At 40.0% G+C, this 27,379-nt stretch overlaps 2 protein-coding genes across 2 annotated transcripts in view; both read right to left on the bottom strand.

The window, feature by feature from the left end:
* LOC135717265 (annulin-like) overlaps positions 1-27,153 on the bottom strand; it is a 39,402-nt gene extending 12,249 nt beyond the window's left edge. The window contains exon 1 of the mRNA XM_065239259.1: positions 26,931-27,153. Within this exon, the coding sequence (XP_065095331.1) occupies positions 26,931-27,138 (208 nt within the window). The 5' untranslated portion in view covers positions 27,139-27,153. The remainder of the gene's footprint in view (positions 1-26,930) is intronic.
* Positions 261-2,932, bottom strand: LOC135717247 (annulin-like). The gene is made up of 5 exons (XM_065239240.1): positions 2,791-2,932; positions 2,194-2,718; positions 1,755-2,138; positions 446-1,693; positions 261-366 (listed from the first exon to the last, which is right to left on the bottom strand). Exons 1-5 carry the CDS (start codon positions 2,837-2,839, stop codon positions 311-313), a joined length of 2,262 nt encoding a protein of 753 aa, XP_065095312.1. The 5' UTR covers positions 2,840-2,932; the 3' UTR covers positions 261-310.
* Positions 27,154-27,379: the final 226 nt, after the last annotated feature.

Below are 27,379 nucleotides of genomic sequence, written 5' to 3'. Positions count from 1 at the left end.
ATATTGTTTGAATGAATCGCCGCAGGCGACGTTCATCTGATCCAAAACAAGCATTCATCAAACCGAGTCGAGTCTCGTGAACAGAAACATGATTCATGTCATCACGCATTCCATTTTTTGGCGTCGTCACTGTTTGCGTCATAATTACGCTCGGCCGGACCGGCCCCTCAAGGGTCATCAACGTACAATGAAAGAGTGACAGAAACGAAAAATAGAAATGACGTCATCGATTTTTGCTTTATTGAGGTATACATTCGCACAACTGGGGGAAAAACCGAAACGAATGGTTAAATAATACATGTAGCTAGATCTAAGCGAAAACAAGAGTATTTTTCAGTGAGCGACCGGCGTTCCCAAGTAACAATTCTGGTTTTATGAGGGTTCTGTAGACCATGATTTAGACTTGTAGAATGCTATAAAAGCGCGATAAAATCTGCAATGGTACTTGGGTTGTCTTCAACGTTGTCACTAACTTCGAATGATATGAAACCGTCCACGTCGTTCAGCTCGGTGGCGTTGAATTTGGCCGCGATCTGTGCACTTCCAGACAAATGAGGCGTCATACGGAATTTAACGATTGCCGTCTGCTCGGCATCGATGTAGTCGTAAGGGATTTCAACCGGCTGCCACACACCAGAACATTCAAACCTGAATACCCCGCTTGATAGTGGAATGGGCATAGGGTTCTCCAGTGTAGCCGTAATGTAAAGAGGAGCTCCCATGGTAGGTTCGTTGTCCAGATTGATTTTAATGTCCGGCTTACGCACTCGATAGTCTTCTTGGGCAAAATATTCGTAGTTAGTTCCACGGACACTGGCTGACCACATAATCTTGAAGTAGTCCTGATCCATAACGTTGCTGTAGTATTCTTCAAACTCAACATGTAATTCTACCGAACTGGTTGAATTTGGTTCCATTTCCACCTCGAATGGAATCGCTTTCAAAGGTGTCCTCATCTTTCCCGTATAGAGAACGGTATCCACGTGTACCGTTCCGTCGATTGGGTAAGTTTCACTGTCAGAGTTATTGTTTATGTTCAGGATGATTGTGAAGGGTTCTCCGATTTTTACGTCATTTCGGATTTCCACATCGAAATCAATGTCATGAAATTCTTCGTTCGTGTAAATTCTCGCCAAAGGACTGGTGGCTTGCTTCAGTGCTTTCATCATTGTAATTCTCTCGTCACAAGATCTTTCCTCGAATTTGTACGATTCAGTGATGTCTTCACGCTCAAAGGCTCCCACAGCTTTGGTGCTGATGAATTGTCCAATTTTCGTAGGATCTTTCTTCACTAACTTCAGTGGTTGACCTGGACCTCTATATCTCCACAAAATCTCATCGGCATTAACCTCAGCGAACACAAAATCACAATCGTAATGCACGTTGACATCTCCACGTTTAACTGCCTTTACCGGTGCCGGTCCCAGCTTGAACATTCCATCAGACAGCTCCTGTGGAGTCGCGTCAACCACCTGCCATCCATCGTACAGCTCGTCGGATCTCTCCCCAAGGTCTGGTCTTTGCATCCACATTTCGTTCCATACGTGGAAATTCCACGTAGAGTCCGAACTAAATTCGCTTAGGTGATTATTGGTCTCGCCAAGGTAGTAGTCAATCGTTAACGATGCCTCGGAATCGTGGGCAGAATTAAAATTGGACACTACGCGACAGGGAATGCCGAGAGCTCGCGAGACTGCAATAAAAGGCTAATTAGTACGTAGGAAAATAATAATTCTAATGAAGCATTAACTTACTTGTAGTTAGAACCCCCGCAAACACCCAACACTGTCCGTATCTCACGGATGTTTCCGATTTGAAGTACTGTTGTAGGATATCAACCGATCCAACCCATGAGGTAGGTGGTGTACCATTCGGAAACTCCTTACCCCATTGTCCCAACAACGCTCCATTGTCGTCGTTACTATTCACAGCTGCCGAGAGAGCACGCGCCACACGAATCGGATTACCACGGTATGTTGCACTAACACGTCCAACTTTGGACAACAGCAGAAAACTACAGTCCAGAATATCTTGCTCGAATTGTCCCAACTTCCAGATGGTTGGATGGAAACTACGATTGCAACCACGCCAAATCATTGTTGTATCGCTAAGAACGTACTCCTCACGGAGTTTTTCGTCTAGAAAAGCATTCAAGTCATTTTCAAAGAATCAAAGTGTACCCTTTCTACAAACCTTCCAGATATACGTAATCATTTTCGCACCAAGGATTGAACAGCAAATAAAATGCAACTGAGACGTTCGCGTTGATTACTTGATCCGATTCAATCAATTTGGTATCGATTGACATGCTCCATTTGGACACCGAAGCCTTTGCCGATGCCCTGATGTTTATCGTGAGTACATTATCCTCAACAGATTCTAGAAAGGCCTTCCAATCTGATTCGTCTTCGTCCACACCATCACCCTTATCCAAAGGTAAATGCACTACGGTACCATGACCATGGCTCACCCTTTCTTCATTCATCGGTTCCACTGCTAACATGAACGAAATCACATCCCGATCCTCATCGAAAGGTCTATCGCAGTACATCTTCAGCTGAAATGGTTGACCTCGCCTCACCACCAACACAGGATTTCCGGTATCCATCTTGTGTCTATTCATCAATTCAAACCGACTCGTCCGGTGAGCCTCCCCATTTTCTTCCAGACACGGATTGAAACCATTTATCCCTAATGGCTCGTCCTCGCCATCGGTCGCTAGAAGTTAAATAATAAAGCAAACACCGCTCAGAATTCCAATATTATAACAAGCCACTTAATGACACTCACTGTTTGCTTGCGGCCACATCATCCACGGTGATAAACCAGCACCTTCCATATTAAACAACACACAACAACGCGTTTAACAGCGACCGAGTGATTAAGATGTTTTGAATATTAATATTTCGCGTAGAATCCTACACGACAAGCGTCTGGCACTGGCAAATTTCACGGTTAAACTGAGCATACGATATGGGTGAAATGAACGTTTTATACGGCGCGATGCCGACCGATGCACAGTGGGGAATGGCTGGCCATTAGACAAAATTGAAAAATTTGCATTTCTTCCTCCATCCTATTTTTTTCTATCATTATATACGTATACGGATCAATACGTTCAAATCCAAAGTTTGAACGCAATACGAGAAAATTTGAATATTTTATGCCTTTTTGAAGTTGGTCACCTTGAACCTTTTTCGCATTTTTTCGAAAAAAAACGGCATTATTACTCAATCAACTGGAGGTTTAACGGTAGTTTGGATTATGGTGACGTCTGAGAGAAAGTTGTTTTAAAAACAATGCATAACAAATTTGTTTCATTAAATTTTGTAGAATCTTATTAAAGTAGGTCTAAATCTTTATTTGATTAAAAAAATAGTGATTTTTCCATATAAATGAAGCTTAAAAGTTATGAAGCCAGGGTTTGCCATGGTTGACACCAGTTGTAAAAGGTAGTTTAAAATGTAAGGTTTCAAATGAGCATAACCTGATCTTGCGCAGACTTGCGCAGGATGCTGATAGTGCGAAATGAAAAAAAAAAGTGTTTGTACTCAGGTGGCATTCTACAATTTTAAATTAGAATCACGATCAGCAGATTGGTTGATTGCTCATTGCGCCTGTTTGAAAAAGCACTCAAACTATCACTTATGAAATGTTTTTCCAATAAGGCCATCACAAACTCAATGTTGTCTTCTTATTGGTTATAATTTTTCTGATTATATACTCATTCAAAGTTTCATATTTCTTGAACTAACTTGTTTGACATTCACGCATGTTTTTTTATATTCATCGAGCATTATCAAAGTAACCCCAAATCAAAATATCGATGTTCGGTCAAAAGACTAAAAAAATAGTGCAAATACAATAATTTTCGTTAAACATGTTACTAACGAATGGACTCAAGGAACCTCAGTTCTTGTTTAATCTAAACGAAACGGACAAAAAAGAAAACAGATTTACGAAACGATGAAACATCAAGAATCGCTAGAAAAGATGAAAGCAGCCGCGGAAAAATGCTTTCCTTCGAATGCGAAAAAAGAGTTTGAGATGTTTTGAAAGGCATTCAACAGGAAATTTCTAAAATCCCAACGGAAGCGCGACCGCTTTGAGAAGGACCATTCAGATTAGTTAGAGGAATTTGCAATACCACCATCTGATGCACCTTGGCGGCTAGGAAAATCTGAAAAATCTTTTGAAGAATGCAGTGATCGATCGAAGCGGCGCCGTACTGAGGAAATTAGAGCAAAATATTCGTCAAATCAGTTAAGCTTTGCTGTGGAAATGAGTTTGCGTGCCGACCACAATTAAAAAGCAGCAAATTTAATTAAACAGGCTATTGATCTCATCAACCAAACCACTCAAATCACACCTGAGAAGGCGTTGTCCATTTTAGTGATAGCAAAACTGACGAGATATAGTTACAACATTATTAGGGAACCAGTAAAAGACAGGTATTAAGTTTAAAGTTAGGAGTTTGTATGTAAACTACAATGGTTTTATTATTTCAGGTACCCACCGTACTACCAAGTACAAAGAGCCAAAAAGGAATGTTATCCTCCGCAAAACGCATTTTTTGCATTGATCTCCAGGCTATTCTAAATAAAACCGCTGAAAGGTTACTGCTGCTAGAAAGTACTATTGAACCCCGATTGCAACATGGTAAGGAGGAGCATTTGACTTTGATTGCCAAGTGGGGTTGTGATGGTGCTTCGGGACTCACAGAGTACAAGCAAAAATTCCAAATCGATGTAAATAGATATTCCAATTTTTTTTTCATCATTTGTTCCATTGCGGTTGCTAGATGATTGGAACATAGAGGACATTATATGGGATAATGATCGACCAGGATCATCATATTGGTGTAGATCGCTTCATTTACAATTTTGTGCAGAACCTGATGAAGTGATTCAAACCGAAGTTAGTCGTTTCGTTTTCGCTTTTCCTCACAATGATCGACGGAAAAAGTGTCAATACTTTAACCAATACAAGTTCTGCCCAACGGTGTTATGCTTGTAAGGCAAAGATTTCGGAATTCAATGATATATGAAAAATGCCAAACCTTGGAGGTAAATGAAGACTACCTAAACTACGGAATCTCTTCGCTGCACGGTTGGATACGCTGCTTTGAGTGCATGATCCACATTGCGTATCGTCTGAGTTTCAAACGCTGGAGAAAATCTGGATTTGAAACGCAGTTCGAGGCGAACAAGCAAATAATTCAGGCAAGCTTCAAGAGCAAAATGGGTCTGATTGTCGACAAACCGAAGCCAGGAGGATTTGGCAACAGCAATGACGGCAATACAGCTCGTAGATTTTTTGCCAATCCTAAAGTCAGTTCCTAAATCTCAGGAGTAGATTTGGAGTTGATTACAAGACTTCGGAACATTCTTATTGCAATTTCTTGTTCCCAGCAAATAGACCCAGCTAAATTCAAAATTTACTGTGTTGATACCGCAAAGCGCTACGTAGAGTTGTACGCGTGGTTTTACACGCCGTCGTCGATGCACAGAATGTTGATTCATGGGCATAGCATTGTTCAGGCGGTGATATTGCCGATTGGAAGAATGACGGAGGAGGCTCAAGAAAAATGTAACAAAGTCATTAAAAACACTATAAAGCATTTCACTCGGAAGGAGAAGCGTGAAAACACAAATCGGGATATTATTAATCGCCTTCTTATCACCACGGATCCAATGGTTAACTCTTTTTTTTTTATCTAGTTCGTTTATTTGGGAGGCTCAATCGCGTTAGCTTTACGGAGCCGATAATTCATTGTTCACTGTGTGTAACAAAATTCACTTAATTCTATGTCTAGTAGGAGTTGGGCCGATTACTCGCGGCTTACTCGAGGTTAGAAGGGTACATTTTCGAAGGATAGGATCAGGGGAGGAGCTTGGGGTAGGGTTTTGTTGTCTCATCAGAGCGTTGTCGCCAGTATGAACGGTAGTGCTGTTCTAGCTTCGTCCGGAGTTCGACCGGCTATGGTGGGTGACCAGTGGGCGACGATGAGACTCATCGAGACGGGGGGACAAGACAAACAAAAACTAATAAAGAGAGACAAAAGACAAAAGGAATTAAATTCTTATACTAGACATTTGAAGAAAAACATAAACGGACTGCATATAGCAGAGATCACGGGTTGCCAACACGTCTCTGATAGGAACATAGGGTTGTCTTCCTTGGGCCTCGAGGGTATTCAAAAGTCGCTCTCTGGCGGCGTCATTATCCGTACATTGCCAAACTGCGTGTTCGATGTCATCGTAACCGTTTCCACACCGACAGATGTTGCTGTCCACGAGGTTTATTCTATTGAGATGAGCATCTAGCGAGTAGTGGTTGGACATAAGTCTACTCATCACGCGAATGAAGTCACGACTTAAGCCCAAGCCTTTAAACCACGCTCTCGAAGAAACATTAGGAATAATTGAATGTAACCACCGTCCAAGATTTCCAGTGTCCCAATCGGTTTGCCAACTCGAAAAGGTACTCTGACGCACTAAATGGTAAAATTCATCGTGTGAAATTTGCCTGTCATACAATTCGCCTTCCTGCGCGCCCACCTTTGCGAGAGAGTCCGCCTTCTCATTGCCTGGGATTGAGCAATGTGAGGGGACCCATACAAAGGTAATCATATATGATCTTTCGACCAGCACACACATCTGCTCCCTTACCTTTGAAAGGAAATAAGATGAGTGCCTACCTTGTTTCATCGACCGAATAGCCTCAATCGAACTGAGACTATCCGAGAAGATGAAGTAATGGTCTGTGGGCATATTGGAAATCATCCCCAATGCGAAGTTGATTGCTGCCAGCTCAGCAACAAAAACGGAACAAGGTTCCTGAAGTTTGCGGAAGGCGCTAGAGTTTTCATTGAAGACACCGAAGCCAGTGGATCCATTGAGACGGGACCCGTCTGTAAAATATCTTTTCATGCAATTGACTTGTTGGTACTTTTCAGTAAAAATACGTGGGATAATAATAGGTCGAAGTTGATCGGGAATCCCATGAGTTGCTTGTTTCATGGTCAGATCATATTCAATTGAGGAACTGCGATTGGTGAAGTGAACACGGTCTGGAGTATAACAAGGAAGACACATATCTGATGATATGTAGTGGTGGTAGATTCTCATAAATCGAGATTGTGTGTTCAACCCAAGAATTTCTTCAAAATTAGCAATTATAAGTGTGTTCGTCACTCCGCATTTGATTAGTATTCTGAGAGAGAGCTCCCAGAAACGGTTCTGGAGGGGTGTTACTCCTGCCAGAACCTCGAGACTCATGTTATGCGTTGAGTGCATACAGCCAAGAGCAATACGCAGACAACGATATTGAATTCGTTCCAATTTTATTAGGTGACTTTTTCTTGCCGAGAGAAAGCAGAAAGAGCCGTACTCTAGAACAGAGAGAATAGTTGTTTTATAAAGCGTTATGAGGTCTCCCGGATGAGCACCCCACCATGTGCCGCAAATTGAACGGAGAAAGTTGATCCTCTGCTGACATTTTTGCTTCAAATACGTAATATGGGCATTCCAAGTGCACTTTGAATCAAACCAGACCCCAAGGTACTTGAAAGACAATGATTGAGTAATGTTTCTGCCCAAAAGATTAAGATGCATTTGGGCTGGGTACCGCTTTCGAGTAAACACTACCAGTTCAGTTTTCTGCGGCGAGAATTCGATCCCTAGATTCATAGCCCAAGAAGACAAGTTATCTAAGGAATTTTGCAATGGTCCTTGCAAGTCCACGGCATGTGGACCTCTTACGGAAACCACACCGTCATCTGCAAGTTGTCTTAGCGTGCATTGTTCTGCCAAACAGTTGTCGATATCTTTGACATAAAAGTTATAAAGAAGAGGGCTGAGACATGAGCCTTGGGGCAGGCCCATGTAACTAATTCTGGAAGTTGTCAGTTTTCCAAGAGAAAAGTTCATTTGCTTTTCTGACAACAAATTGTACAAGAAATTATTTAAAATTCCAGAAAGTCCACATCTGTGCAGATTGTCTGACAGAATTTCAATGGAAACTGAATCAAAAGCCCCCTTAATGTCCAAGAATACTGAAGCCAATTGCTCCTTGTGCGCAAAGGCCAGTTGAATATCTGTGGAAAGCAGCGCTAGACAATCGTTTGTTCCTTTGCTCTTGCGGAACCCAAATTGTGTATTTGATAGCAAGTTATTTGATTCGACCCAGTGATCGAGTCTCCGAAGGATCATTTTCTCCAACAATTTCCTAATGCACGAAAGCATAGCAATCGGACGGTATGAGTTATGGTCAGACGCTGATTTGCCAGGTTTTTTAATGGCTATTACTTTGACCTGTCTCCATTCAGGCGGTACAATGTTGTTTTCTAGCAAGGAATTGAATAAATCTAGCAAGCGTCTTTTAGCAATATCTGGGAGATTTTTCAGAAGATTGAATTTAATCATATCGCTTCCCGGTGAGGAGTTATTCGATGAAAGAAGAGCCATAGAGAAATCCAGCATTGAGAATGGTCTATCCAGAGAGCCGTCGCTAGGAGACGCTTCTCGAAGAATATTTTGTGCTGGAACTGAGTCCGGACAGACCTTTTTAGCGAAATCGAATATCCATCGGTTGGAGTATTCTTCACTCTCATTGAAAGATGAGCGGTTACGCATGTTCCGAGCCACCCTCCACAAGGTGTTCATTGAGGTTTCTCGTGAGAGTCCCTCGACGAAATTGCGCCAATAACCGCGTTTTTTTGCTTTGATTAATTGTTTCAGCTTTGTCTCAAGCTTTGAATATTCCTCGAAGTAAGTGGAGGTTTTGTGTCTACGAAAAGCTTTGAAAGCATCAGATTTTTCTACATACAATTTTGTGCATTCTTCGTCCCAACCAGGTGTGGCTGGTCTCCTTTTAAAGGGTGCACTTGGAACTTTTCTTTTTTGTGCTTCCAGAGAGCTTTTATAAATCAAATCGGCTAGGAATCGATATTCTTCCAATGGTGGAAGCGCATCTATTGATTCGACACCGATTGTCACCGCCGTTGCATATTTCTGCCAGTCGATGTTCCTTGTAAGATCAAATGGAACCCGAGATGGTTCTGCAGAGTGAGGGCCACACTTTATTGAAATGATGATTGGCAAATGATCGCTACCATGGGGATCATTGATAACCTTCCACTGACAATCCAATGATAGCGATCTTGAACACAAAGATAGGTCGAGTCGGCTTTCTCGAGCCGGAGGTTTTGCTATACGTGTCGCTTCACCAGTGTTCAAAATAGTCAAATTGAAATCGTCACATAAATCGTAAAAAATAGCCGCTCTATTGTCGTCATATAGATCGCCCCACCCAGTACCATGGGAGTTCATATCACCCAGAATTAATACTGGGGATGGAAGAATCGAAACTAGATTCCAGAGTTGGCTACGGCTAATGGAGGTTCTTGGTGGAACGTATACTGAAGCTATGCAAAGATCTTTGTTCTTCACATTTATTTGGCAAGCAACGATTTCGACGCCGGATAGAGCAGGAAGGGAAATTTTGTAGAAAGGGTAGCACTTTTTGATCCCTAAAAGTACTCCTCCATAAGAATCGTCTCTATCCAGGCGTATAATGTTAAAATCGTGGAAGTTGAGTTCTTTATCGGAAGAAAGCCATGTTTCACAGAGAGCAAATATATCACAATCAGAATTGTGAAGTAAAAATTTGAACGAGTCTAGTTTAGGCACTAGACTACGGCAGTTCCACTGTAGCACAGTGATCATATCTTCAACCTCGTTCGACGAATTATCCATCGAAAGATATGATTGATGCAAGGAGGGGCCATGAAACAGTCAATTGCTTAAGATATGATTCTAACGTTGGAAGCAAGGCAGAAACTAAGCTTCTTAGAGGGTCTTGTATGTTGAACATGTTTAATATGAATTCCACAATGTCCGAAAAAGCTAGCAAACCTCGTTCGGACTTGGATTTCTTTTGAGAAGTTTGAGGAGCAGCTTTTTTATTTTTTTTATCTTTGTTGGGCAATGGCGGAAAATTCTTGCTGCATCCAGGGATTGGATCAACAGGAGCCTTCGGTTTTGTTTTTTCATCCCCGTTACCCTGGGAATTTGGCAATCGTCTGGAGGTGACTTTAGTTTTCTTACGGCGCACTTTCGGGGAGGGGCATTTTCTTTTTGAGGAACCGTCTATTTTTGAAGGTGCGTGTACCACCGTAGAATCACCTTCATCGGATGAGTCAGAGTCCGATTCTTCAACTGACAAAACCGAAAATTGGTTTGCATCTTGGACGGCTGATGCAGCCTTCAACATTTGAGCATATGTCTGCTTGGAGCGTCCAGAGATTGAACGCTGCACTTTATCGGAGTGCTGTTTGTACATCGGGCACTCCTGCAAGGGGTGAGGATTCTCGCCACAGTAAGCGCATTTTACTGATTCTTTGTGGCAAGAATCCTCTTTGTGGTTTTCACCACATTTGCCACAACGAGTTTTGTTGCCGCAATGGCTGGCCGAGTGTCCCAGCCTTTTGCAGTTGGTACAATTATATACCCTCTGTACAAACAACCGCACCGGAAAAAAAGCACCATCAATTTTAACAAAGTTTGGGAGAACTGATCCTGCGAAAGTCACCCGGAACGAGTCTGAATGTTTATAAACTTTTTTACCGTCTAGCAAAGATGCTGAATGCAGTTGCCTTACATCCAGTATCTTCACTAGCGCGGTAGCGAATGTCGAGTTTTTAAAAGTTCCCGAGGCATGTTTCAAGTCCTCGACAGTCAGACTCGCGTCGGAGACCACGCCTTCTATCTCCACATCTCGAGAAGGGATGTAGATGTTGTACTCAACACTAAACAACTCGTGATCAGCAATTTTATTTGCCACATCATAAGTCGGTGCTTCTACACGCAGTTTGTTGAATCTTTCTTTGTGTACCAAGATTCCCGGATACTTACGCAGCAAATCTCTCGTTATGTCGAGAGTTTTCAAAGGTTTATTTTTGGGCCGAAAAAAGACAACCCATGGTCCTTTCGAAGACGGTTCATAGTATCTGGTTCGCGTAACGTAGGCATCGGAAGATGCCATAAGTGTTGCGCAAAAGCGGTGCGCAACCACTTAAGGAAAAAAAAAAAAAAAAAACCTTCACTAATTAATTAATTTTAATTACTAGTAATTAAATTTTTTGCCCGACGTACGAACAAATCAAAAAGAAAAAAAAAAATCGAAACAAAAAAAAAACTTATATCTACTTGCAAAAAGTTGTCTCACTATGACCCATACTCCCCTACCAGGGGTGAGAGACAGAGTCACGCGCCACGAGGCAAAATTAAACTACAATAGGGAGGCAATGGACTTGCAAAATGTATTGTCTAATACTTATGCCGGTTGTAAACAACCTATCAGCCGTTGCAGCTAGATGGTCCGTTTGCTGCTGCTGGTGGTGATGATTGGTGTTGGTGGGTCGGCACGATGATGAAAAAATGGCTTGACGACCGGATGGATTACCGGGTGGATTAAAGCTGGATGGCAACTCCAAGGGGCTCGGCCCATGGAATTCCACTTCCTCTGTTGCACACTGGTCACTTGGGGCACCCAATGGGGGGGTGAAAAAACCGCTCGGGCGGAAAAAACACCGAAAAAAATTAGATGCCGCGCGACTGAGACCGGGACGTTGTTAACCGACTGAGTGTTCAACTAGGAATGCAATGGTTAACTCTTATTATGAGAAGGAAAAACATAATTTTAAAAGTCTACCAGCGGAAGTTACATTTCTGATGAAGACAAAAACTGACTCAAGCGAAATGGTACCAGAAGATGATGATGATGATGATGATGATGACGATGATGCTGACGATGATGCTGACGATGATGATGATGACGATGATGATAATGATGAAGAAGCAGAAGAAGAAGAAAAAAGAAGAAGAATATGATGATGCTGATGATGAGGAAGAAGTTTAAGTAGAAGGAAAATACAAATTTGACCAATTGTGATTTTTAATTTGTGCTGTTTTTTATAATAACTTTATTGTTAGGGATATTTTAAGCAAATAATAAAAAATTATGTTTTCTAAGCATTGTTTAAAAATAAAAATCTTCATTGTATGACTTGTTTCATGACCATCTTTCACAGTTACAACGTATAAAAAATTTAACATAAAAAAACATACAAAATCGTTTATAACGTAAAAAATACCAGTTATAATGCAAAACTTATGACATACATATTTGGATTCAGTGCCCCAAAATTACGCAATAATCATAATGTTTTTTCATAATTTGGAGAATTATTTGCTTGGCCAGACTTTGTATGGAGTCGCCCCACTGTGCGATGGTACGCAGCGCAACTCTCCGGTCTGATTTATTTCAGCGTCGTGGGATTACTCATCCATCACCAGCATGGTGCGCATGCGACTTCATCCCTTTTGGTGCTGCTGACAAGCGTTGATAATGGGCGGTTGGAATTGGCTGATAATTTCTATTGCAAGATTTATTGCTCTGGATGCAAATTACTGCATGATCTATGGTGAGATGATCAAAATGATTGGATCGATGTTCAGCCGAAAAGCAAACTGGACGGAAAAGGATGAAATTTTTGTGACTGCTATGTACTGCCCTGTGCGGCATAACATGCCCATTGTCATTTTTTGTCGAAAATGAGTTATACATTGGAACCGATTGACAAGAAGCATCATTTTACAATGTATATGACAAATTTACTACTTTGTTCAGAAAATGTCGCGAAAAATACAAAAACTATATTGTCCCATCCAAAAGAGCCCATTGAGAAATTTTGTGTTCTTCTTAGCTTGCAGTTTTAACGAATGGGACAACTATGCTGCAAAGGGAAGTGCAGGCTAGGGGGTTTGATTTAAAAACAAAAGTATTTGAAATCTTATAGGTCAGGTTATGACCCCAAAATATGACGCTGTGCAAAAAATGGTAAAGTTCGATGAAGGTTCATAGGTCGCGCAAATGGTTTGAAGTTTATGTGAGGATTACTATGGAAGAAGTTTAAATTTATCAAATACATTATTGGGTGGGAAAATCCCGGGATTTCGACATTTCCCGGGATTCCCGAATCCCGGGTATATAAATTTATAAATCCTGGGATCTCTTACATCTCGGGATTCTTAATTTAAGACACTTTTAATTCTTTAAATTATTCCTTGAATATCTGTAGTAGGATTTGAATCTGGAAATTTCGCGTCCTATGAAATAGGGGAAATGACGGCTTCGGCATGACAGACTATTTTCCGCAACCCAAATTGAAACACTCATTTCACTGGATTTTCTTACGAAAACACTTCGCTGAATGCATGCAAACGATTCTTTATGCTTTCAGCTTCAATTTGACTATATTTTTACCACTGAGAAAAAGCAATCTAGCAGGGTTTTCTTGAAATGAAACACACGCACTACAAATTGTAGCTGATTTCGAGTTGCCGATAATAGAACAGCAGATTTACATGTAGTTCAAATGGAACGGTTGCCGAAGAAAAACTGGTTGCCGACAATACTCGCTCTCACTAGAGAAGATTGGAGCTTTGTAAAAGCGTTTCAAAACAGTTTTTGACAATTCTTTCGACTGAAATTGTTAGAGCAGCTGGCAGCAAAAGATTGTAAATGAACCAATACTGCATATGTGTGCGTTCCATAGAGAAAAAGGCTATAGAAAGAAGGTCGCTGCTTAGGTTGCCGAGAATACGTAAATTCCCCTATATCTCTTCCCTTCGTTTGGCATTTTTTTTTTCTGATCTATTATGTATTTCAATATTTACTTCATTTCGTCAAGCCAGTGTAGACTACATACAATGATTATTACAATGTTTACTTAATACTATGCATTAATTCTATTCTGTTTTAGCTTAGTTTTTACTTGCTGCTTGGACATAGTGATGTCAAAAGTTCCGCAATGCAAATGATAAAGACGCATCATTCCATTGATTGGGCTATTTTTTGAATAGTTTGTTCTGTACGATTTTTCAAAAAATAAATTCCGTGATATCAACAAGGTGTGTAAAAGTTTAATTGTGCGAGAATTTCTGCCGAATCTATGCGCATTGAAATAATGTCGTTGATAAAGAAAAGCATTGCAAATTGGCGGCGCTCCTTAAGTGTTCGTATATTGATGAGCATGCAGCGTGCTTAATAAGATGATAATGGAAATGCAGTCCAATTCAATTTACGTAAAGCATATAAAAGGAATTGTTTTTGGACAGATTCTATGCGTTCTTCGTGTATGGAAATGTATGGAATTACTTATTTCCATAAAGAGCTTCATGTCGCTAAATGAGAACCCTGGGGTACCCCAGAGGTGACTGAAATTAAAAGTATTGCACATAGACAACACTTTTTGTATATGATCGTTGTACAAGAAGCAATCGCGAATAATACGACCTAGCAGTGAAACAAACCGTGAACATTTTGATCAAATTTTGTAATCACGTATCTAGATGGTACATATACGAAAATCCATCATGTCAATCTTTTATAGTTGATCGACAAACCAATGCATTGTTCAGACGGTTAGAAGTACTTACAGCATTTGCAGTATTTAGAGTCCTTCCTTGGATAAGCTAGCGGAAGTAAAATGCCTACTCCTTCTGGAGGAACTTCTATCTGTCGTCGACTTCTATCTCGGCATCCATAGCTGTCTCTCTCTGTTATGTCCTAACCATTTCTTACGTTCACATGTAAGCATTCTACTTACCCATTAGCATATCTAATCCTAGAGCACGGCAAAATAGTTTTTACAAATACATCATGGTCTTCACAGACTATTGTGAAACTTGGCTGTCAAACATAACATCACGTCATGGAACTCATTTCAGAGAACTTCATAGAATTTCGGGGAGCTTCGTTAATGTTCAGGTTATAGAACTTCAAGGAACTTCATAGATCTTCATGATACTTCGTAGAACATTAGACAACTTCGTGGAAGTTAGGGAACTACTTTGAAATTATGGTAATCTTTTAGAAGTGCTACAAATAGGAGTTCAGCTAACTTTGAGAACGCTCAGTGAATTTTGTACAGCTTCAGTAAACTTCGTAGAAGTGCAGAGAAGTTTGTTGAAGGAGAGCGTGACTGCCTCTCACCCCAAAGGCGCCGTCAGGATTTTCTGAGGCATAAAATTTCTGATCACGCTTAGTAAATGTGTTGGTCCCCGGTTCATGTGTTGATGGGTCGATTGGTAGGGTCCAGGTGTGGGAGCTGGCTCCCTGGCGTTGGTAGCATCGGTGCTGAACTTCAGCAAATTTTTATAGAAATTTAGCGAACTTCAAAGAAATTTCGAAAATCTTGTAGAAACTCGTGGAACTTCATTGAAGTTTAGGAATTTTTCTTTAATTCCATCTAACTTCGTAAAATTTCAGCAACTTAATCGATGTTCAGAAGACAGCGCAGTCATTCAGGAAATTTTAGAGGAATCCAGAAAACTTAATAGAGCTTCCTAGAATGTTTAGTGAATCTTGTTTCATTTCAGGAAACTTCATAAAAGTGTTTCCGGACCATGTCTTAATTACAGGGCACTTCGTTAATGATTTTTGTAAGTATAGGGAATTCCGTAGAAGTTTAGGAAACTTCACAGAAAATCAACGAAATTCCTAAAATTGAAGTAAATTATGTAGAAGGGAATTTTTGTTAAAGATCAAGGAACTTCGAAAAATGTCGGAAAACTTTGTAGAAGTTCAAGAAATTACCTAGAAGCTCAGGACATTGCTTAGATGCTCTGGAAATAACGTAGAAATTCGTCAAATTTCTTAGAACTATAAGGATCTTCGTATCAGGAAAATCCCTAGAAAAGGATCAGGTTATTTCCGGAAGTTTGAAGAAGTTGATGGATGTTATGAGACCGAATCAAAAATTATGGATCTGAAAAAGTTAAGACATTTATTTTAGATGTTAAGGGAACTTTGTAGATGATCACAGAACATTGTATGAATTATAGGAAATTCGTACAAGTTTAGCAAGTTTGGCAGAAATTCAGTTGTACACACTTAGAAATACCTAATTTTACACGTGACGGAATTCATCTTTGACATAAAGGATGAGACGTAAACAAACATGTAATGTAAAATTAGGTACTTCGAGACTGAAAAGTTCGTTACTCGACGAAAAGAACGTTTGATTGAGCTGAATTTCGCGTCTATTATGACTCAATTTTATGTCAAAATTGACGATCGTATATGTCAGTCTCAGAGCACCTAAATTTACATGATTTTTTCTAGGTGTGTAGCTATTTTAAAATTAAAAGTTGCACGCTATGGAAAAAATATTCAAGGAACTTCATAGAGGCTTTGAGTTCATGGAACTAAGATTAAGTTCAAGAAACTTCTTGAAAGTACAGGAATCTTCGTAGAAGTTCAGAAAGCGTCGTAGAATGTTAGATGACTTTGTTGGTTTTCACGGATTTTCGGTGAGATATCAATAAAGTTCTCTGCATATTATTCATGACGTTTCAAGTTGATCAAGTAATATTCTAAAGATCTGCAACTGTTCAAAAATTCAAAAGATGTCTTTCAGATTTGACTAGATTGATTTATGATTTGACGTTTGATTAGATAATATTTAAAGAATATACAGCTGATCAGAGATTTAAAGCCCTCTGGATATGTTCTGGATCAGCCTTCAGGTTAATCAATTATTATTCTTAAGATATTGAACTGTTCATGACCCAGTTATTGAGTCTCTGCATGATCATTTTCTCCAAAAATTTCCTAATGCACCAAAGCATTGTTTTATTTACAATTGCGGCTGAAAAGTTTGTATAAACTGTGGCACCTTAAAACTAATTATTCAAAATATTTTCTTAAAACTAAGTTGCATTCAGCCGATTTATCTATAAACAAATCCACTTAATTTTTTTTTAATATAATAATGTTTGTTTCTAATTTTAGTTCAATGGGTAACGCATAAAATTTCACAATTGTAACTGTTCGTTTGTCCCGGCAAGTTCAGTAGCAAGAGACCCTTCGAGCTAGGTTACAGAATCGGCTTACTACGAGGTAACCACGAGGAACTTCGCGGACAAGATGTGCAGCATACGGTCACCTGACTAGAGATACTGTGAAGTGTGAATTGGAAGAATTACTTTGATAAGCAAGGGTTTTTATTTAATTTGGTGGGATTTGGTTAATCTACTGCAGTTTATTGTTCTGTTTGTGGGTGAAATTAACTTTTTTTCTTCGGGTACGTAAAACTGCTCCTTGTTGCTTATGCCGACGATCTGGCGACACCTCGCCGACGATCTGCGAGCGCTCGCTGCTGCTGACGAATAGTGGCTGATGGTTCCCGAAACGATGACGAATGGTCATTTAATCGCACGATGGTTTGGAGGGGTTTGTCTATCGTGTGTGGCTATGTTAGCCTTGCAGGCTTCCTCCCTCGTTGACGGGGATTGGCATGGCCCAGGACGATACCGGAGTGACCGTGTCAAAAGGGAATGCTCCTAAACGGTTAGGAGTTTTAACCCCGAGCTTTAAAACCTCCTTAACGAGCGGCTGGCCCAGAGGTTGGAAATGGTCCTTTGCGGTTAGACGTAGCAAACCGAGGTCTACTACGCCGGATCGTGTGCACCTGGTCGAGCTTCTGACCAGACAAAATGGCGACTTTCAGCAGAATTAACAGTATTATACAAAAAGTCTGTGAGGGTAATGGGAGGTATTAGAGAAGCCGTACTAATCTCCTAGTCATTAGTAGTGAGCTAGATTTAGTTAGATTTTAAGCGTAGGATAGGTTATTAGCGTACCTGAGTGGCAAAACTGTTTGTGTACACACTTAGAAATTATCACCTACTTCGGTAATTTTTACCGAAATCTGAATAGCTGAACCACAGACAAACAGACGCAACTCTTCATTGTGTATCTTCGTTCACGAATTTAACGGTTGATTTGAATATTATCAGTTCCGCGAACTACTCGCCGCAGCGCTGGCATCGGATCACTTTGACGTTTCTATACATTCTATAGAACTTTTATGCAATATTGTTTGCGAGTTAGCGAGCAGGCTTGTTTTCCGCGAGAAGCCTGAAAGATGTCGCTACTGAGGTCCTATGTTTTGAGATACTATGTTTTCAAGAAAAACTTTTTCAAAGAGTTCCGTCTGTTTGTCTGTGGCTGAACTGTTCGCTAAAATTTATGCAATTCAATTCAATTGCTTTTCAGCTACTTTGAAACTAAATCTCCACTAAAATGACAATCATTATCATTTAAACAAGGTTGAACATGTTTTGAAACTGTTTTTAAATTCAATAGCCTTTAAAATAAAGGTCAAACTTTTACCGAACGTTCAGCTGTTTTGATTTCGGTAGAATTTACCGAACACGAAAAGAAAATCTTAGTGTGTATGACTGAAAAAAATTTCACTGTGTGTAAGTGGTTAGTGTGTATTCTTATCTTATGATTGATAAATTCAAATATACGCGGTAATTTGTCAAAAAACAGCATTACAAACAATACATTTCTGTTGTGTGCAATCAGTTAACAAATCTAGATAGAGCTGGAATTAGGGCGTAACAGCCTTTGTAAACTATGACTTCTATCGATGATTTCTAGAAACTCAAGGCACGCCCACGCAAACCAACATAACCGTCAGGTAGCGGAAGTCTTCTTCTACCAGATAGTATTGTTTATTTGCGTGGGCGAGCCTTAGCTTTCTAGAAATCATCGAAAGAAGTCATTGTTTACAAAAGCTGTTACGCCCTAATTCCAGCTCTATCTAGAAATGTTTTTTTTTTTTTTGGTTTGTGGTAGGAGTCGATACAAAAATAAGAAATTATCAAATTTCTCAAAGAATATGCTGTTCTGGAACTGAGTCTGAACAGACCTTTTTAGCAAAATCGAATCTATGAAATTGAAAAATTATTTTTCTACATACAATTTTGTGCATCACTCGTCCCATCAAAGTTTGGCTGTCATTTTGAAGGGTGCATTTGGAACCGGGGGTGACCTTAGTTTTTCTTTACGGCGCTGTTTCGGGAAGGAGCATTTTCTTTTTGAGGATCCGTTCATTTTTAACGCTCCGAACACGATGCCTCCGGTAAAATGTGTAACGGCAAACTTGCAATGTTTAAAAAATCATAGCTCAGCCATATATTAACGTATTTCAAATCTATTGGTGCCATTTGAAACTAGATACTTTAAAGATTTATTCAGAGTTAATAGATTGAAAATCTATTGATAAGCTGCTGAGTATTTATTTTTCAAACATTGCCAGTTTGCTATTTTACATTTGATCGGAGGCACCGTGTTCGAAATGTTAGGTGCGTGTACCACCGAAGAATCACTATGATCGGATGAGTCAGAGTTCGACTCTTCAGCTGACAAAATCGAAACATGGTTTTCATTTTGGCCGGCTGCTTCGGCCTTCACCACTTTGAAGTTGAACAAAATTTTGCTAGGCCCGATTATTTTCCCAAATACCTGTACTTCGAATAAACACATAGCAGTCTAATTTGAATAGGAAAGCAAGCAAAGATGTGACTGTTATGCTTTTATGGACAGTGTAGATAATAGCAGATTCAGCTTAACCGTACACACATTGTCATTGTTATATCAATGAAAGCAATTATTCATTCATCATCTTTAAGATCACTGTAATACGTAGACAGTACGTGATTCAGTACAATTTATATACCCGGTACAGGTACAGTGTATTTTACTTCAATATGCTGTATGCTACAAACGAAACGGGACGCATACAAGTTGAAATGAACTAAGTAGAAGATGGTGATAGTATACGAAATGTTGAATGCAATATACAGTGTGTCTGACTGCGTAAATTTGTAATTCGAACAAATAAGTCGGTGGTTTGAATACGTGTTTCTACCCCGTTCATAATCTTACCTACCTGAGCAAGACAGGTATTATTTGTAATTTTTGGCATCTTTCATTAGCAGTAATTGTTGTTCATTTATCGTTTTAGGGAACATGTATAAATGACGTAGTGTTTAAGGGGGAGAGGGGTCTAACATTGGTTTAAAAAATATGCCACGTCATTTATAAATGGCACTTACAACAAACTACTTTTATATTATTATTATGTTTCTTTCACATAACACTTGTATCTAGGCAGCTCTGCTTCTTCTTCTTTTGATTTAATATAGAGACTTTAAGGCAGACTGTTGTATAAAGATACTCCACTTGGTTTGTTGTATTCAACTTTTTTTCGACTTGAATGAGCTCCATACTTCTATCACTTGTGTGCGTACATGCGCTCTCCTGTCAAATTTTCACCAGTGCATGAACTCAAATCCATCAAATCGTTCATAGAGCTTTTTGACGTTTAATCGGCGCACACTACTGCACCATTTAAATCGAACAAGTGCGAGCAAGAAGGAAAAGATAAGTGGGAAAACAAACCGTTCATTCATCCATGTGTGCTAAATAGAGAAAGCCGATCAAACGTCAAAAAGGTCTATATTGATAGCACAAAAGTCCAAAAGTGCTACCCTTGCACTATAAATGAAAAACATTTAGGTATGTTTATGTGTATTATATTTAGACAGAATTTTATAACAAATTTAAATTACAGCATATTTCATTTCTCATCTCAGTAAGTTAATTAATTCTATACTATTAGGACCGTTTTCAAAACATGAAGAATAATTTAAGACTATATCACATCACTTGAAAAATTAGATCACAGCCCCTTTACAAAAAACAGCCATACATACATAAGTTTGTTGTCATATTACACTAAATAATAAAAGAGATTTCGATTCATAATACTCGTACGATGGGACCAAAAACAAGACGATCTGAAAGCCTAGCACCTCAATCACCGCCAAAACCATCCAAAAGGACACTGGCCAAGCAAGCGAACCGTCAGCGCACCCAATACCGGATAGAAAACGAGTCCGTAGAGGAACGTTCCCTGCGGCTGGAGAAGCTACGCCAGTACCAAGCCAACCGGATTCAATCGGAAACATTGGCCGAGCGTTCCCGACGCTTGGGTAGTCTGAAGCAATACCAACGCAGCCGTATCTATCAGGAGTCGGAACCGGACCGACAGATTCGGTTGCAGAAATTATGTGAAGCTCAGCGACGTCGATTGGAGAATGAAACCCCGGAAGAACGGGAGAAGCGATTGGAGAAGCTGCGAGAAAATTACTACAAGCGCAGGGGCAAGATGCCGAAACCGAAGACGAATAAGGGGAAACAGCGTAGTGAATTTAAAATGAAAATTAAACTGAACGATCCAAATTAAAGCCATAAGCATTGTTTTATTATGTAATGCAGACTGATTAGATTTTGTGGGAGAACTTGATTGATAATAAAATCACGATTATTTTTTAACAAAACGAATCTTGAGAAAATCTTTCATTTGTATGTTTTGGAAAGCGCAGTTACCTTGTTACAGTTTTTTTTTGTGAACATAAGAAAAATATTCAAAATCCCTTGGACATATTTTCAGCATTCTGGTACATGCAAGTTAAAAACTTAATGATTATTTTTATTTGGAATGGATCACATCATTCGAGCGTTTCCTATCACACAAACTTTGCCAAGGAACAATATTTTGAAGAATAAAAATCCTTTGAGAAAATAGGGTCTTATTTATGCCAGACCTGTCATGGTGGCTATTCATGGTTACTCCATGAGTAATCAGCTCCAAAAGCATATTTGTGTTTTTTTTTATCAAAACTAACGGCGTTGAAATATCGATCAACATGCGCTTTATTTATAAAATCTGTGTACCAAAATGCATAAGCAAATTTTTTAATGCCCACTATAGCTGTAAAAAATTAGGCTGTAAATCAGCTTCCTTGAATGCGAAATTAAAATATTAAAAAACCATAAACAGATGTTTGAAATGTTTATTCCGTTTACAAATGTGCTTAGAAAAATGATCTGCACCCATAAGACTTACAAATTGTTCGCCCATCAGATGCACACATTTTAATTTTATTTGGGCCGCCTTATGAATGCTCATGTACTCTAGTGAAGACAGGTACCTACCTTTCCGAAGGCATTAAGACATTAAGGAATTTTAGAATGCCAATTTACCCTAGGCGCTCTCGAAGTGTAGAAATTTTCATCTGGGGCAGATGAATATTTCTACCTACACTTCGAGAGCGACTCTAGTGTATTTATTTATTTATTTATTATTGTTATCTATCATCTCAGTGCTAACATTTAAAAACGGCACAAAAGCCATTTGTAAACAAATGGTTTGTGGGCCCTTTACTCACTACTTGAAGTACACCCACGCGACACAACAGCAACATCGGGTAGGGGAAATTTTCCCCTTCCTGACGATGCTGTTGGTTTGCGTGGGCGTTCTTCGGGTAGCGAGTAAAGGGCCCACAAACCATTTGTTTACAAATGGCTTTTGCGCCGTTTTCAAATGTTAGCACTGATCTGACATCGTGGTCTTAATGAAATATTCTTAATCCTAGTTTAATTAAATATATGCAGAGATCGTAAACGTTGTTTTAAATTTTTTGTAGACATATTAAAATCAAAAACATGATACCCTTCTTGAAACCGTCTGCTTATAGAGTTCAAAGGGTCATTGGAGCCATATAAAGTATTCCTCGGAGTTTGTTGGATTAGTTGTCGTGACCGCAACACTCGCTCTGGGGCATAAATCCTCATACGATTCAGTAAGGCTGAACTATCAATCTCTGCGCAAAGTATCTTAGCTCCAAATACAGCTTGATCCATCTTACGACGATTTGCCAGCGGTTCGATATTGAGCAAGGCACAACGATGCTCATAAGGCGGTAGGTTTACTGGGTCACGCCAATGTACACACTAAGATTATTTTACAGATTTCTGTAAAATTTTACCGAAATCTCAACAGCTGAACGTTCGGTAAACAATTTTACAGATTTCCTGTCATTATTTACAGATATCTGTGAAAAATTCACAGATATTTGTGAAAAATTGCAGGAAATCTGCGAAACTGTTTACCGAACGTTCAGCTGTTGAGATTTCGGTAAAATTTTACAGATTTCTGTAAAAAGTTCTAAGTGTGTAGACTTCGTAGTGCAGCCCGGACAAATTTACATTGCACAGATTCGATCCTGGAGATCCACACAGCTTCATACGGTGACCAAACAACCGATACAAATTCTAGTATTGATCTAACTAGAGAGCAATAAAGTGCACGCAAGCAAAGTGGATCATTGAAGTCTTGCGCGATTTTTAGAATGAATCCTAATTGACGGTTGGCTTTGTCAACAACAGCTGAATAATGCATCTTGAATGTGAGTTGGTGATCCAGCAATACTCCAAGATCCTTCACTTTATCAACGTGCTCATGTTCCTGTCCATCGATCGTGTAGTTGTACAGAATAGGCTTTTTGCACCGCCGATACGAGATGATGCATCACTTTGAGAAAGCTGGAGTTGCACCAATGAGCGAATCGATCCAGTAACTCTTGAAGTTGCCTGCAATCGCCTTCATTTCGTACTACGAGATAAATTTTCAAATCGTCTGCATAAATCAGCAGTCCCCAGTTCAAAGGATCATCACGTCATTGAAAAATAATACGAATAACAATGTACCAAGGTTGCTACCTTGAGGCACACCAGAGCACGGAGTAAACGGAGCAGACACTGTTGATCCAATTTTAACAACGAGTTGCCTGTTGCTTAAGTATGAACGAAGCCAATTACATACTCTGCTGGAAACGCCTAGTCAAAGTAGCTTGGCAAGAAGAATATCGTGGTTCACGGTGTCAAAAGCAGCCTTTATGTCGGTGTATACAGCATCAACCTGAGCTCCATCGTCCATTATGCCGATGCAAAAAGAGGTAAATTCACACAGATTGCTGTCCACTGATCGTTTGGGGTAGAATCCGTGTTGAGAGGCACTGATGTAGTTCCTGCAAGAGCTGAACAGTACTTCATTGACGATGATTTCGAGGCACTTAGATCCAGCTGACAACGAAGTTATCCCACGGTAGTTAGAAATAACTGACTTATCACCTTTCTTGTGCACTGGAAGCATATGGGAGGTCTTCCAAGCAGAAGGAAACCACTGTTGCTGCAATGATTGCACTACACTTTTTGAATACACACGAAGGAATGCCATCCGGGCCAGGTTGATAAGACTGCTTGAGTTTATGTAGAGCTGATTCAACCGTTGCTGTGTTGATGTTGAATACATCAAGATCCACCGCGTCTCTTGGTACCAGCTCAACAGCTACAACTATCTCCTCCACAGTTGGCATACGATTCTCAAACACGCTAGCAAATTTTTGAGAGAAAAGCTCGCACTTTGCTTCTGCAGAAAGAGCATGAACATTTCCTAAGTGCATCGTAGTTGGCAATCCGCTCTCCTTACGTTTTGAATATACAAAGCTCCAAAAACGTTTCGGGTTTCGCCGAAGATCATCTTGTCTCCGTCTAACGTACATTTTGTACAAAAAACGATTGTATCCACGATAGATGCGACTAGCTTCGTCAAACTGGTGCTTTAGATACAAACATCGTTGACGACAATATCGCTGCAGTAACTTGGCGCGCCATCGACGCAGGGTGCGAAGATGCGCATTGGACCAAGCAGGATTCCTTGGGGGCCTTTTTAGCGGAACAGTTTGAATGATGCAATTATGCAAAATACGATTGAAGGAGCTGACGGTGCTATCGACGTCATGGCTTTGGTATACTTCAGACCAATCAACTTGCGACAGCAGTTCATTCAAGTTATCATAATCCCCTCGACGAAAGTTACGCTCAGAAAGGTCAACATCTTCATGAAATGATGAAGGAGGCACACAAATCACAGAGAAAGAGAGAGCTGGATGATAGCAATCAATTGGCACAACTTCTTCAGCTGATAATGTTACGGTACCGTTAGTCATAATTGAATCGTTTGAAAATATTAGATCTAGTACTCGGTCAGAACAGTTTCGAATTAAATTACGCTGCCTCAATCCAAGAAATGCCATACTATCAAGAATAATTTGACTGGCCATTGAAGTCTGTGACAGTATCGGATCAGCGAAGGCGTATCCACTGCTCGAATTTTTCCAGAACAGACGAGGTTGATTGAAATCACCGAACAAGACGAGCTCACCCATATGGATATGCCGTCTGTCTGCTTCAAAGATGGCATCTACATGAAGCTGAACAAAATTCTGGTCCTGACTTTTATCTGGCGGCATGTACAGTGCACCAACAAACAGAGGTAGTGGTTCGACAGCGACTTTCACCCAAAGCTGGACAACTGAAGAAGCGTACTTTCGCTTCACGGCTATTAGTACGCCTCCGCCACGTCGACGCAAGCTTTTTTTTTTTTTTAATTCTTTATTAAAGAGATTTTTAGCCTTAAAATCGACGCAAGCTGTTGGAGGCGCAACGGTCAACGCAATAGACGCAGTAGTCGTTGTTGAATAGCTGGCAAGGTTGTATACGATCGTCCAGCCATGTCTCTGTGAACACGTACACGTCGTAATCCAATTCGGCGGTTGCAAGAAAAGCTTGATCAATTTTAGTCCTTAGGCCACGAACATTTTGGTAGTACAGGTGTAGCTCAGATGATATATCGGCGACGTTGGGTGCAGTGACACCAGAAGATGCACCATTCCGCTCAGGTAAACTGCAACGCGAATGTATGTCAGTCAGAGAAATGTTTTGATGTGTAGAATACTTGCCTGGCAACACAGGCTGGAAGACCCCTTCACCGATCTCAACCGCAGGACCAGGACGGTTCCGATGGCTGGAAACAGCATCAAACACGACTGGGTCGAGTGGCTCAGGGGCTTTCAAAGTGCTGTATACAGTGCGTCCTGGTGGTGTCAAATGAATTTGAGGGTGTACTTTGTTCGAATTCGGATAACAGAGGATGTTGTCACGTGACACCGGTTGGGTTGACAGCGTAAAGGAGTTATCTGCGATTACTGCAGTGGAATTGGAATCCCGGCCACGAATTACAAGCTCAGCAGGAAGATCAGAAGCATAGGAGCTGACATCAATGGCACTCCGAGGGTTACTGGAACTCGTAAAGCAATTAGGCAAGAGTATAGTATAGAGTGCCAAGTATAGTGTATAGTGCCTAGGGGCTAGTGATAAAAAAGACGCTTGAAAATAAAAATCACCGAATAATTACATAAGAAAACACAATCCAGAAATTCCAGAACAAACCAGGGAAGCATCAGTATTATTACACCATTTTTGGAAACTTCAAGGCTACTTCCATTCATTTAGCATAAACAAATGTTTTACGGTATTATGGAATCATAAGATGTTGTAATGATATTTTGTATTTGTAAGCTACAAGAAGAGGTTGTAAGGAATGTGCTGTACAAGAGCCACAATCGGCGATTTTCTGATATTTGTTGGTAAAGAATGAAAAATGGGTGAGAGAAAATAATCAAATGATATTGCGACTCTTATAAAGCGAAATTGGCTGGTTTAATGTGTCAAACTCAAACTTTACATCCTCTACATGCATACATCTACATACAAATACAAAATATCATCATAATAATCTTATGGTTCCATAATCCCATAAAATATGTTTGTATGCGAAATGAATGAAAGTAAGTTCTGAGAATTACAGAAAATTTCAGAACTTTGAGATCTTTAAGAGTCAATTCCGAATACAGAACAGTTAAATGAACTTCAAGAAAATGTCATACTCTAAGATGAAGAACAGAGTACTTCGCGATAGTTATATTAACCTTCCTAGTGAATTAGGGTCTATATGACCCAAGCGACACTTATAAATTGCTGTAACTTCCCAACAGAACAAGCTACAGAGTAGAAATTTTGTAACTTTTCCTATCTTTCTAAAACAAACAGAATCAACTTTCAGCAACCTCTAGGAGCGGTGCATTAACCGGCCTATTTGACCCAGGTTTCAACTTGCTCTTAAACATTTATTTTTAGACCGATTCTTGCAGTTTGACAAGCATATTGAGCGAGTCTGTCAGTACCAGAGCATATCCAATACCAATAATGCTGTGTTGTTAATCCATCTGCAAAAAAAATTTAATCTTCATTTGATAACTTACCAACAACATCATGCTTCATCTCAATCATCGGCGTGGCAAGTGGGTTTCTTCCACCCATGAGGTGACCCCGTGCTTCCGTTTCCGATGGTGTCCATTTTCTTTTAAACCTTATCCCGCAGCAACTGCCGCAGCAGCCGGTGGCCTTGGATTCTTCACAACACAAGCTACTACCATTGTAGCAGCTACTGCTACTACACTTGTTTCCCATTTCGGTACGATCGGTGCAATTATCGTACCTTGTCGGGGAAAATCAACACTACACTGCTGCGTTCAATTAATTACACACTTCACCACAATGAGTACATGAAAATAATTTAACTGATTTAGTTTCAACTGTTGTTCCTTGGTAGTTAACAAGTGAGACTGAAAATAAAATGATGCCGATAAGAGTTAAGCAAGGTCAAACATTCATTAACTCCAGCTCTTATTGGTCGTTGGACTGAACCTTA

The sequence above is a fragment of the Ochlerotatus camptorhynchus genome, unplaced genomic scaffold, assembly GCF_037179485.1.
Source record: "Ochlerotatus camptorhynchus isolate MF236.1 unplaced genomic scaffold, CSIRO-AGI_Acam_v1.1 ptg000054l, whole genome shotgun sequence".
NCBI classification, from domain to species: Eukaryota; Metazoa; Arthropoda; class Insecta; order Diptera; family Culicidae; genus Ochlerotatus; species Ochlerotatus camptorhynchus.
Note: the sequence above shows the minus strand (reverse complement) of the source record. Positions and strands in the feature narration are given on the sequence as shown.